This window comes from Genypterus blacodes, unplaced genomic scaffold (assembly GCF_046128005.1).
Source record: "Genypterus blacodes isolate CSIRO-AG114 ecotype Tasmania unplaced genomic scaffold, CSIRO-AGI_Gbla_v1 ptg000063l_1, whole genome shotgun sequence".
NCBI lineage: Eukaryota > Metazoa > Chordata > Actinopteri > Ophidiiformes > Ophidiidae > Genypterus > Genypterus blacodes.
The window spans coordinates 1,450,268-1,463,147 of NW_027466875.1; the positions used below are offsets into that span (position 1 = coordinate 1,450,268).

At 46.3% G+C, this 12,880-nt stretch overlaps 1 protein-coding gene across 1 annotated transcript; it reads right to left on the reverse strand.

Moving 5' to 3' along the window:
- Positions 1-1,612: 1,612 nt before the first annotated feature.
- Positions 1,613-6,105, reverse strand: LOC143003895 (uncharacterized). The gene is made up of 6 exons (XM_076154665.1): positions 5,874-6,105; positions 4,052-4,404; positions 3,832-3,907; positions 3,459-3,537; positions 2,900-3,077; positions 1,613-2,681 (listed from the first exon to the last, which is right to left on the reverse strand). Exons 2-6 carry the CDS (start codon positions 4,400-4,402, stop codon positions 1,983-1,985), a joined length of 1,383 nt encoding a protein of 460 aa, XP_076010780.1. The 5' UTR covers positions 4,403-4,404; positions 5,874-6,105; the 3' UTR covers positions 1,613-1,982.
- Between the last annotated feature and the right edge of the window lie 6,775 nt (positions 6,106-12,880).

Consider the following 12,880-nt stretch of genomic DNA (forward strand, 5'->3'; position numbering starts at 1 on the left):
AGGTGGTTGGTGCAAAACAAAGATTCCCTCACTTAGGTTATATTTCCCCGTTTTCAAGTTTTCAAGCGCACCGACTACGAGTGCAGTTTAGGCCTGTCCCTCTGTCGATCAGCACCTATAGGGTTCACGTTCATACCGCGTCGCCAAGAGTAGCCACTGCTGTTAGTACATGTAAACATCGTGGGCAGTATTGATATTGAGTAGATGTCAGAATATGAGTTGGATTACTGGCTTTGAAGATAGAAGCTTTACTGTTGAGGCCGCATAAACATGGACGAATAAGAAAACGGCTACATGTAGGCTTGTGTGTGTGTGTGTGTGTGTGTGTGTGTGTGTGTGTGTGTGTGTGTGTGTGTGTGTGTGTGTGCAATATAATGTGTACATGTGTGTGGTATAGAAGCAGACAATCAAGATGCAGTATGAATGCACTGAAAGCACCGCATGCTTTTCTGAACACATCCTATTTGGTAAAGGCACAGTAGTCCAAACTTCCAATCATTAGTTTTCACTACCTTCTTTTTGTTCTCATTATAGCAATAGAAATCACAAACAAAAGTCCTAATGGACTCCAAAAAATGTGGGCCAAACTCTGCATATGGCCCGGGGATGGGAAGGTTCCTGGTTCGATGCCGGTCACCTCCTCCTCCTATGAGAGCCTGTCAATGTGCTCTTGAGCGAGACTCTGAACCCCCCACCCCCTAGTGTGTGAATGGGTGAATGTGAGGTCAGTGTAAAGTTATAAGTACAGTCATTTACCAATAAATAAATACAAACAATAAATAAATGCAGTGTCAGATCAACACATGAATAAATTAACTGTGGAACTCAATGACGTCATCCGTTTTTTAAATGTGGAGTGGTCCTTGTTTGACCTCGGGCTGGTCTTGGCTGTTCCTACTGGTCATTTAAGGTCAAGGTCAAACATTTGACCCCCCACTGTCCCACTCGAATAGTTCTGACTGCTGTGATGTCACTCCTCTCCATCCGACGCCACAGATTTGCCAGCCGAGCGCCTCAAGTAGTTCTCCGATTACATTCGCGCTTTGATGACGTCAGTTTTTTTTCCCCTCCACAGTCTCCGATGACTTATAAACACGCCGCAGCGTTCAGTATACGCTGCCATCTATACACTGGACTCCTCGTGTCACAAGCTGATGTTCGGTGACTTCTCTTGTTTGCGTCCTATTCAAGGCAAATACTTCAGTTCGACCTACAAGAGATGAAGTCATCCTGCTTGTCTGCTGCCAAACGATTAACCCTGTAGTCGCTCATTTAGAGTGCGGTTTTGGGTCATCAGTTCTCGTGTTCTAACCGCAATAAACTTTGGAAGCCTTCATTTTGAATATTGACATGAATTTGTCTGTTGATGAAAAGGACAGCCTGGCTCTCTGGTGAGACGTCTGCAGAAACACTGAAGTAGGGGAGGCAGTAGCTCAGTGGGTAGAGCTTCCGCTTGGGAACCCGAAGGTCGCCGGTTTGAGCCCCTGCTGAGGTGCCCCTGAGCAAGGCACCGAACCCTCAATTGCTCCCCCCTCTGCGAAGGGTGGTAATGTAGTGTAATGTACGTCGCTTTGGATAAAAGCGTCTGCCAAAATGGTCGTAATGTAAGTATCTCTGAATGTTGTGATTGCATCCATGCGGAGGGAAAGCTCTCGTTTGCTCCTCAAAGCTCTGATTAGTCTTTCTTATCGGTCAATGATCTGTGAACGGCCTTTGAGCTTCAGTCAATCTTCTCTACCCCCCTAAACCGCAGACATCTTTGTGCACGCATTGAGATCATCCTAAAATCATGATTATCAACACAGATTTGATTCATACAGACTAAATGTGTCCCGAAGTCCCTATTGTAGCTGTGGCTTCGTCTGCGTATGATCCATCGCTCCTCCTGTCTCCTTGCCTCTGGTTTATGCATCTTTTATCACTGTCCAGCAGCCGCTTCCCTTCTGTGTGTAACAAAGCAAGGCTGTCGGCTCTTGTGCGCCTCAGGTCTCGACAGGCGTGGGACAAACCCTGGGCAGAGGCTCCAGCGTGACTTGCGGAGATTTGCTTTGGTCCCCACAGGTCTCTGAAGTGTCGCCGTCGGTCGGTGGCTCCGCGGCGGGCTGGCTTTGGCACGGGATAATGGGCTTCTTTAGGTTTTTGTGGTGCTTGCAGGTTGCGGTGGTGGAGGTGATGGAGCAGTCCTGCGTTGCCGAGCAGCAACTGATTCTGGGAGGAAAGACAGCGACGACGTGTTGCTTTTCGCTGTCGCCCGTCGCTGCGGTGTCTGTCGCTGCGGTGTCTGTTGCTGCGGTGTCTGTCGCTGCGGTGCCCGTCGCTGCGGTGCCCGTCGCTGCGGTGCCCGTCGCTGCGGTGCCCGTCGCTGCGGTGCCCTCGTGTGAGCTGCAGGCCTTTCGAGGGGACAAGATGGGAGCGACGTGCACCCACGTCAGACTGGGCTCAGACGTTTGGCCCGCCTTGTATTTTGACGGTTTGTCTTTGTCCTCATTGTCACTGTCCTTTCCCTTTATATGCTCCTTTAATGGGTTCTTGGCTTTGGGTGCCTCAGACGCTACTGACAGAGGACTCTGTCTTTTGTCATCCACTTGCTCCTTCTTCTTCTCTTCTTGATTGAGGCGTGGGCACTTGAGCGCGGGCGAAGGTGTGGCAGAGTCTGTACCTGTCCAGCTGAGTCTGCGTTTCTGGAAAATGAGCAAGCAAATGATTTGAGAGGGAACATGGCACTAACTTTTCTGCTGATGGCACCTGTGTGTGTGTGTGTGTGTGTGTGTGTGTGTGTGTGTGTGTGTGTGTGTGTGTGTGTGTGTGTGTGTGTGTGTGTGTGTGTGTGTGTGTGTGTGTGTGTGTGTGTGTGTGTGTGTGTGTGTGTGTGTGTCCACTTGCGCATGCGTGTTCTCACCTTAACAGGGATATGCGACTGATCTCTGTGCTTATGTGATGGAGTGGAAGTGGAAGTGTGTTGGATTGCGGGGGACGTGGCGGCGCTGGAGGCTGCAGCTGCAGAGCAGGCGATGATCTGAGGAAACCAAAGCTTCAACATCATCTCCACCTGCAGCAGAATGTTCAGGTACTTCTCCCTGAAAAAACACAGAGAAAGTGAGAGAGGAGAAATTAATTCACAGAGGGATTGTTGTTAATTAATTATTGTTGCTGCGGATGACAACATTTGGGAATTCAGAGTCTGACATATTGAGCTTGGGTATAGATTTTGATGTCTTTTTCCCATGGAGGTGAATCCTGTAACTCTATCTTCCTGGAGGACTGTTCAATTAAACATGAAAGAGGAGATGAGGCTTGAAATGGAAGACTAGCTCACAGGTTGTGCTCTGTTCACACTACAGATCAATAATCAATTACACTCAAATGAGCAGGACAAGGGGGCTCAGAGTAAACTTAGAGGCGGATCAAGACACAGAGTGGGACGCAACCAAAGAGGGGATGTTTGGATGACTTCTTACCCTATATTGGGTCTCTGCAAAACTCCAACAATCCTCTGGATTCGATCCATGGCGACACTCTGCTGGAAACTACTCAAACCTGTCGGTCAAGAACAAACATCGGGTCAGCGTTTGCATTCAAAGATCAGACATCAACAGAAAACGCACACATGTAGACATACCGTCTCCCTTACACACATCCTAACACACACTACCACAATACTTGCATTGATAATACAGTAAACTGGTGTGCAGCCTGAGGTGAATCAGACAGAAACAATGAGATGCAGCAGCTGGGGCTCATTCAGATCACATGCGTCCGTGTGTTCACTTGACTCATGAACTCGTTTGTCGCCTACAGCATTAGTGGATCTTGTGGTGTGAGGTTGCTTACCGCGGTCGAATCGTCCCCTCTTCAGTCCATTCAGCAGCTCCAGCAGGGGCCTGACGAATCCCTGCAGCTCAGCACACTGACAAGAGGAGGAGGGAAGGAAGACAGATTACTCCTGAGTAGGGGTGAGCTGTTTGCCTTGTGAATGAATCGCTCTGCTTCCTGACCCGCACGCTCTATCCACTGCTCTGTCATTGCACCCCTGACCGTCAGTCCCCCTCACCTTCTGAGCAAACACCAGGTCTCCTTGGGACTTTGTGCTCTGGCCGGCGGGCTCTGCATGGCGCGCGCCGACGCTGGTCACCTTGCTGCCGCTACCTGACCTGTCCGACCCCTCCTCTTCCTCTTTGTCGGTGAAGCCGTCGCAGGCCCACTGGGATCCGGGGCTCTCCGACCCCGCGTGTGCGTCGGCCGCGGCCCTGCCCCCACCGACGATGATGACGGAGGGAGAGCTGTCGGTTAGGAAGACATCAGCGTCGTCCTCCGCCTGCTCCGAGTCGCTGAGGAAGAGGCTGTCGCTGGAGCTGAGCGAGTCGAAGGAGGGCTGGGAGGAAGTGCTGCCCTGTGACTGCATTTCTGTAGAGGAAGCCACAAAGGTTGGGGGAAGGATTAGAACAGAAGGATTATTATGACAATTAATTCAGCTCAGAGACAATAAAAGCTTTGGCCGGATGCTCAAAATCTGCATGTTCAAAATTGTTACTCAAGTTGGAGAAAATGGATACAGGAAGAGGAAGAGGAAGAGAACCAGACGGAAAGAAACAATATCACAGCAGAGACGAGCCGCCACTCAATTCTCTGTCTCACAACCAGAAATGATAACCCCATTTCCTCCATATGGTGGGTAAACCAGTGGCCTACTTTAACATGGTACAAGTGCGACTGGGGGGTAGGAAAGTAGGCACACAATGGCAGAGCGTGTCTGGCTCCCATTGAGGAGACTGGAGAGGAGGGTGAAATGTGAGGGGGATGGGTGCTAGTAAGCAGTAGTGAAATCAGAATAGTCTCTCTCTCTCCTTCTCTCTCTGGTGCTCACTCTGGTCCCGCCTCCGTCTAGGACTCCTCTCCACCCCCCATCCCACACTGGATTCAAGCACACAAGCACACACAGACACACTCACACAAACCTCCCTCTCCTTCCTCTCTGGTAGCCCTTCTGTATGCCGCTCATCTCTCTGCTGTTTCTCTCTCTTCAACTCATCCTACTCGTTCCGCACACGAGCCTGGTGCTCCTCTTCCTCAGATCAGACCTTCCTCCCCCCCGCCCCATCCCCTCCCAGTACACCCAGGGCATAGAGGCAGCAGCTTTTTTTTTATCACTAAATCAAATCAAATCAATATTCACCCACAGGCGAATTGAGTAGTTAAGTGAGTAGAATGAGTTTTCAGTTCCAAAGATAACATTTTAAAAACAGCAATCATTCCATCACATTTCCACTCATTCAAATTTCACAAACTGCCTCAATCAGACACACTTCATTTACTCTGAAAATCTAACATCGCGTTACATTACACGTTTGAGAAACGTTCAACTGAAACCAATTGTGTGAATAAACATTATTAATAAAGCTATAATAACAACATGAACGATCTGTCCCCCGGCTCCGCGGCTCAGGGTGCTTTAGTGGGTGTGAAGGTCCGCAGGTATGCGTGGACCAGCTGAGGCTTCGTGTCTGCTTCTATGTGCACCACGATTCCAGCGACAGGAACTTCACACACACCTAAAACACACCGTACAGCCTACATCTTTCACTTCATTTTAGATAACGCCTGGAAAAATGTGACAACTACGTAAATCTAAAATTGTATGAGAAATCGGGATTGTTATCGGAGATTATAACACACACATCAAACATACAGCACAACGAGGTAACGATCAAATTATAGAAACAGTTGAGCGATGACAGAAGGGAATAAAAATAAGCTTTAAATTGTACATGAAAACACAAACACGCCCAATACATAACGGGACAGGAAATTCATGTCGGCTAGCTTGCCAACTTGGTGAAATGTTAGCCACAGATCGGTACGGAGGAGGTACTCACCGTCAGTGCCGCGGTATCAAACCAATAGCTTGCACAAACACTCGTTAGCGGCTTTGCCCGTACTTTGAATCCGTTAATACGCACTCCGTAGCGGGAGCAGCAGCACCTAGTCTCAGCTCTCTCTCTCGCTCTCTCTCTCTCTCTCACACATACACACACGTTCACTCACTCACTCACTCACGCGCGTACACACCACCCGGCGGTTCCTCAGCGTGTGTCTATGCTGGGTCTTTCTCTTGGCAGTTTACGAGCGTCAACATGTGCGCTTATCCACGTGCCCACGTTTTGCGTTTATTCCATTGGCTGGAGGCCCACTAACGACGCACGCCATTGGTGGTTGTTTCTAGCCAGTGATTGCCGTACTTGCCGCTGATTGGACGGAAGGCCTGGGCGCTCGTGGGCCCGCCCACTCATGTGTCGCCCGTGTGTTTGGTGCGAGGCAAGGCAGCTCTACTACTGCGAGGGTGTAAACACACGCACGCGCCTCAGCGTGGACCCGGCGGATAGGCACGATACGCTCACGATGTCACTCCACATTAACACGCACACACACGCACGCACGCACGCACGCACGCACACACACATACACTGACTACGAGCAGGGAAATGGGAATCCTTCTGCAACGGATCAAAACCATGTATTTATTATTATGTTTAAACTTCAATATGTCTATACCGTCGTACCGCGTCGTACCGCGTATTCATCGTAGCAAATGATAAATCATAAAAATCGTATATAATACTAAATTAGAATTTGTAAACAGATTTTTACCCTTATTAGTGCTGGGTTCAAGTCACACAACTCAACACACACACACACACACACACACACATTTTGACATGTAACCCTGCGCAGGAATAGAGCTCCTTTGTCAGTGGACTTGAAAACGCTCAATGGAATTTCCCTCAAAGATCTTTCACTGTCAGTGAATTGAGGGGATTCAGTTTTCAAAAACCAAATAATGCTGATATATGACCCCTCACTCAGTCAGTCAGGCCTATCTAATGAGGGTTGGAAATTGATAATCAATCTTATGTTGGCTGCATGGTGATCATTTTGCAGCAGTCCAAATAGACCGATAGCATATGCGTTTTTAAATAATGTGATAATAACATTTCGTAGTTATAGTGGTAGAAATATTGTTTAATCTACCTATAAAAAGTATTCCAACATTTTTATCCGATGTTGACTGATTCACTCCTCATCAGTACCTTTAATTTTCTGTATTTCTATGTTCTTGTAAATTCAAAAGGCTACTTTTACTGTACTTGTTTACTGTTTTGTAAACTAATGCTATAAAACAAATCCCTGGCCATTTTAAGATTATCATTCTACTTACTTAATCAATAAGGTGTTGTCAATGTTCACTACAGGCACTGAAAGAAGAAAAGGGTAACAAATAATCCATATATTTTTAAATAAAAATAATAAGATTATATGAAACATTCACTGTGTAATTATAGGTCACCACTAGCAAATGTGAGATTGTTGCATTAGACATGGATTTGACCATGATTGAGAATGCGTGAGACTTACTGCCTGATCCATGATTTATGGCCAAACATGAAGGACCTTCCCCCATCTCCTTTAGGCTGCTACAGAGTAAACTCAATGACCCCCGCTTACAACATACTGGTTTACCAACTGGAACCTATAGGACATTATCATCATCATCATCAGCATCATCATCATCATCATCATCTGTGTAGAACCGAAAGTACTAGTGTCCCCTCATGATGACATTTTAACTGGAAGTCTGTCATTATACTGGGTTTTACTGGTATTTTTAGATGTGAAATTCTAAGCTATAGCATGAGGAGTGGTGCCTGTAAGCGCCTTGCATGCAGCAAGGATGGAAAAGCCTCCCATCCCCCACTATACACACAACATACACATGAACCCACTGACCCCCTTCTGAACACACACACAACAGATTGTCCTTGTTTGACTGACAATATGTCTTTGACCATGACATCGATCTATGGTCACTTAGTAACCTTAACAACAGGTGAGAAAACTGACCCCTTATTGTGAAAACACGATATGCTTTACCTTCAGTCATAGTAAACCAAATGGAAAGGTTGTGTTGGTGTTTGGTAACAGTCACCAAGTCGATAGTGAAGCTGTCCATCCCCCACTGCATTCCTCTGCAACACATGAACCCAGTGAACCTCCTCTGGGTTCATAGGTGCTTGCCGACCCCCCCCCCTCCTCATTTCCATCTCTCACTCTCCCATCCCCCTTGACTCCATCCCCCACCTGGATATGGGCTCTTCTCTTTCCCATACTCATCTCGTTTCCGTCCCCTTGTATTGACATGCTTGAGAACTCAATAATGTTGGCAATTGTAAGCCTATGGATGGAACTATTGTCAATGAAGTGGGTCAAAGTGCAATGTTTCAAAATGATCCTTAACATAGAGGATAAAGACCTCTTCAGTTGGGCTGGACATAGTAAAGATGAAAGTGATATACGTACACGTGAAACCAGATAAGTTGTATTCAATACAGAGTTACAATAAGGTGAAGTAGATATACTATACTGCTTGAGTAGTGAGCTGTGTCCTCAAGTGGCATATAGGTCAGTTGAGTTGCGGGAAGTGTTTGTATGGCGAAATGAGGAAGCAGGTGACAGAGTTGAAGAGAGCGGCATTTCTCCATACTATGTTTAGGTATGGGGGATTTTGTAAGGTCTTGCTCATTGTAAAAGCATGCAGACATTCAGGAAGCGAAAGCCTGAATGAAAAGACAAATGCACAAGAAGGTGCAGACGAGACAGAGAGAGCAGACGTAGTTTAGTTAAGGATCAGGTTCAACAACATATTCCTACCTGAGCAGTATATCCTGCGGAGTTCACATGTACTATCACATGACATCACCTCCCTTTCTTTTCTTTTTGTGGAGATGGTTCACTAACCATCTCCACATTTAATATAAGACACTGAACACACTGAACTCTTATTAAGTAACTACCAAAACAAAGTCGCTGTATTCAAAAACAAAAAAAATATTTTCATCTCTCACATGTTACAAAATGAATGAACAAAATCCCCTTTTTTCTTTTTTAGAATAACATACTAACATATAATCACCCATGTTTTTTTGGTTTACTACAAAAACCCATTGGTTTCTAAGGCAATAATTCTGCCCTCAAGACATCAAACCCATATCTACGGTATAGATCAAGGCAGGACTGCGGCTTCACTGTGCGTGTTGATCTTGTAGTCATGGGACCATCCTGTTGTCTCATGGACTCTCTGTGGCTGATTGGTGTATCGCCGGTGTTGACACACAACTTTGGCAGACTGTTCATCTGGGGCAGTAGGTTCCTTCTTGGAATGCCTCCGTGCTCTGCTCTGTGAAATCCTGGGAGGATTACGTTGGATTGTGTTGTGTTTGAGTTGAACTCCATCACCTCAAGCAAGTGGTGGTGGCAGATTGGTTGAGTGCCTCCAATTGGAGACTCTCTCATAAGAGGGTTTTGACTTTGCATTGTTGTACTCAACCTGCTGCGTGGTTGGCGAGTTTGGTTTCAGGTTTTCTTTCAGCTTTGGCATGCTGGTCAGAATGTTTTGACCCATCTGAAGTTTTGCTGGACCCTCACGTGTTTTAACTCTGTTTGGGAGGGGTAGCTGAGCAGAGCATAGGTGAGGGTCAGTCTGACTGATGATTGATTTGGCTGTCAGCCTGGGCGTAACGCAGACTTGACGCGACGTGTTAGAAGTCGTATTCTGCTGAAAACCTTTGGAATGTTTTTGCAGTGTACTGTGGTCCATTATCACCAAAGACCGTCTCAGAGATGCCACAACATAAGAACACACCTTTGAGATTGTCTAGAACGCTTGCTTATAAAGCCCTTGAGTCTGTTTTGTGCAGGTGGCGTATTTTAAGCCATCTGGAGAAATAGTCTATGACCAGATATAGTTTTTCATTCGTGTTCACATAGATCAGAGGCGACCTTTTGCCATGGTAGGTCAGGCAAGGGAGTGTTGATTAAAGGATCCTTGTTCTGTGTATGTCTGTTCGTGTTGCAGTGCTTGAACGACAATGCAAGCTGCCTGACAATGCCTGGCCACCAGACAGAGTCCTGGTGGAAACAACAATGAGCGAGGCCTCGATGTCCCTGATGAATCTTGATTTTCGTTTCAGCTCTTATGCTGGCAGGAACCACAACTTATTTTTCACGTCTCAGCAATCCATTGTGCTCACTGAGCCCCCTTGCTCATGGAAGAATGGTTTTGCTGCAGCTGTCACACTTTGGACATAGTTTTTCAGCCATAATTGTTCGATGTCACCCAGCACGCACTGTAGATCTTCATCTCTGCTCATCTCTTTCTTCACCTGTTCCTGTATGGCTTGTCTCACATGTTTGTTTTCCTCCACAGCATCCACGTAGCCTGATGAGTTCATCTGGATCTTATTCTGTGTCGGCTGCCTGGATAGCTCCTCAACCATGACCAGTTTGAACTTCATCAGCGTGACGAGGAGGCTTTGAGAGCGCATTGCTGTTTAATCCAGATCCTTTGAATTGATTAAGGCTGCACAGATATGAGTAGAAACTCTCCGATGCTCATACTTAAGCGAGGTCATGTTTTGCGATCTATGCGTATCGCTTCTCAGCATCTGTCAGAGTCCTCGAACAGAATGCTACTGTGAGCCGCCACCCGTAGCTGCTTGCATCAGCACTGTAGGCCAGTTGGACGTAATGAATGACATGGAGAGCAGACATCACATAAATTATCACATAATTTAGTCAAGTATCAGGTTTAACAACATAAAGTGCATATACACCGTAGGGTTATTGTAAAGTTTACATTACTATGACAGAGGGAGCACAACACAACAGAAAGCTGATCCACCTGAGGGAACAGAGGCTTAAAGGAGAGACAAAACTGTAAACTGTCTACCTACTCCTTGGAGAGACCGAAGCAACGATCTGGTTTCACCAGCAAACCAGGGCAGCTGGGAGACAATTAGACACTGCTGCATGTCCTCAGTGCACTGCACCTGTCTGTCTTCCAACCTGCCTTCTTGCCAACATCTTCAGCCTCCGCCTCCACCTCCAAATGATCTTCAGTTATTAGAAGATGTAGCATTTCATAATCTGATTGCTGGACCTTGACACTAAAGCATAGACTCTTTTCTCTGCCACAATTTTTTTTATCACACACTCTCTTTATGGTGTGACTGAACTAACTTTTTTGTGTTTTTACTGAAAGTCTGCTTGCTTTTGTTTAAACGGTCATCAGTAACACCGCACGTGCCTTCGGTGGTACTGCAATCTGAGTGTTGCGCAGTTGTCAAGAGATCTCACGACAACACTGTTTGGACTTCAGATTTCTGCACGAAAACAAATGCTCTGAAATCATCAGACATTCCCATTTTAGTACACCACAGCGCATTTAGCTCGGTGTGAACCCTGTCACACTGGTCCTGTGCCGGGCCACAGGGCGGGGATGAGCTCAACTCCCATCAACACTAAATGCGACTCACATGTCCGGATGACTCTGCGGTGGTCGATTTGTGAATGAAACCGATGACCACGCCCCCCATCTGGAGCTCCGGCCAATAGCACTCGAAAACAGACTCTAACCACGCCTCCGATCGGAAGCGCGGCCGACCAATGGGAGGCCAGTAAGGGCTACGCGTGTTTCGTAATGTTGCTCAACCGCTTCACGTTTAAACAGGCCGGCGTGTTGTGCAGAAATCCGACTCCCCGGTAAATTCTCATCCCCACTCCCGTGACAAACGCGCACCTGACCGCTCTTCAGCTTCCGCATGTTTAATTCGGGTTTTCCCTGAAGGTGAATGCTTATTCTCCAGCTATCCCCCACGCTAGAACAGCATCAAAACACAAAGTAGTGCTTTTAAGACATGATTTAGGATGCGTTAACAGTCTGACATTATAACGCGCTGGATGGATGCAGACATATAAGCATACACACGGGATTAACAACCTCTCCCTCTCTCTCGCTCTCTCTCTCTCGTTCTCCTGGCACGGTGGAGTGTGTGATGTAACCTTTGCAGTTTGATGCTGATGCCTCTACCGTTGATACGAGAATGTGATGTAATTTAGACCAACCAACTCTCACGCTGGGTTGCAGTTGGGCACAAGCTTCCCGGAGCAAAATCCACCCTTACACACACATCACACCAGAGTATTGGGCAATAATCTATAAAGATGTTGAACGAGTGACTGAGTCAGTGAGGTCAGAATTGACTGCTGGGATGAGATCCAGCCCCCCACGACCCACAGATCAAGGATGTAAAAAAAAAATAATAATACTACAAATTATTAATTATTTTTTATTTCAGTGAGGTTTCAAAATATGAAAATGTGCGCATCTTCATCATTTACTCTCAATTGAACTTCATGGTTACATGGCTTCATGTTCAAGATCACACACTCACATAGACGAATATGATTTCAGGGGGTAGATAGACCCGTATATGTCACGTGAATATGGCGCCCCCTAGTGTTCACCAGTGATCTAGTCGTTCATATTCCAAGGGCGATTCCAGATTCCCGAAAATTCTGTTGATGTAATTTTTGAAAAACCGTAAACATTTAATTGTATTTGCACAACACAACCCCCAAACCTCTGATATTATTAACCATAAATCATGTAGAGGCAAGACTTGTTGAGTAAAGCTACAAACTGCCTGAGACTTCAAACCATTCATGTAATCTATAGCCATCCTAGCAGTTATGTGTTGGTAAGAAATGAGAATAAAGTTAAAGTCACCTTCAGCTCTGTAGTACATGTTGGGCCTTTGAGCTTCTCAACGTCATCAAAAGCTAAACATTGTCAGCTTCACAAAGGGAGAATTTGCAACAAGGGTGTTATATTTTGATGTGTATTGGAATGTGCAGTGTGTGTGTCAAGTAAAGTGGCCTCAGTGTGTATGATTTATGTAACAGGATACATTCTGAGTAGTTGATTCTGAGAAATGTAAAGTCATACATGTACACATGTTTCATGTACATAGATGTGCTCATATACTGA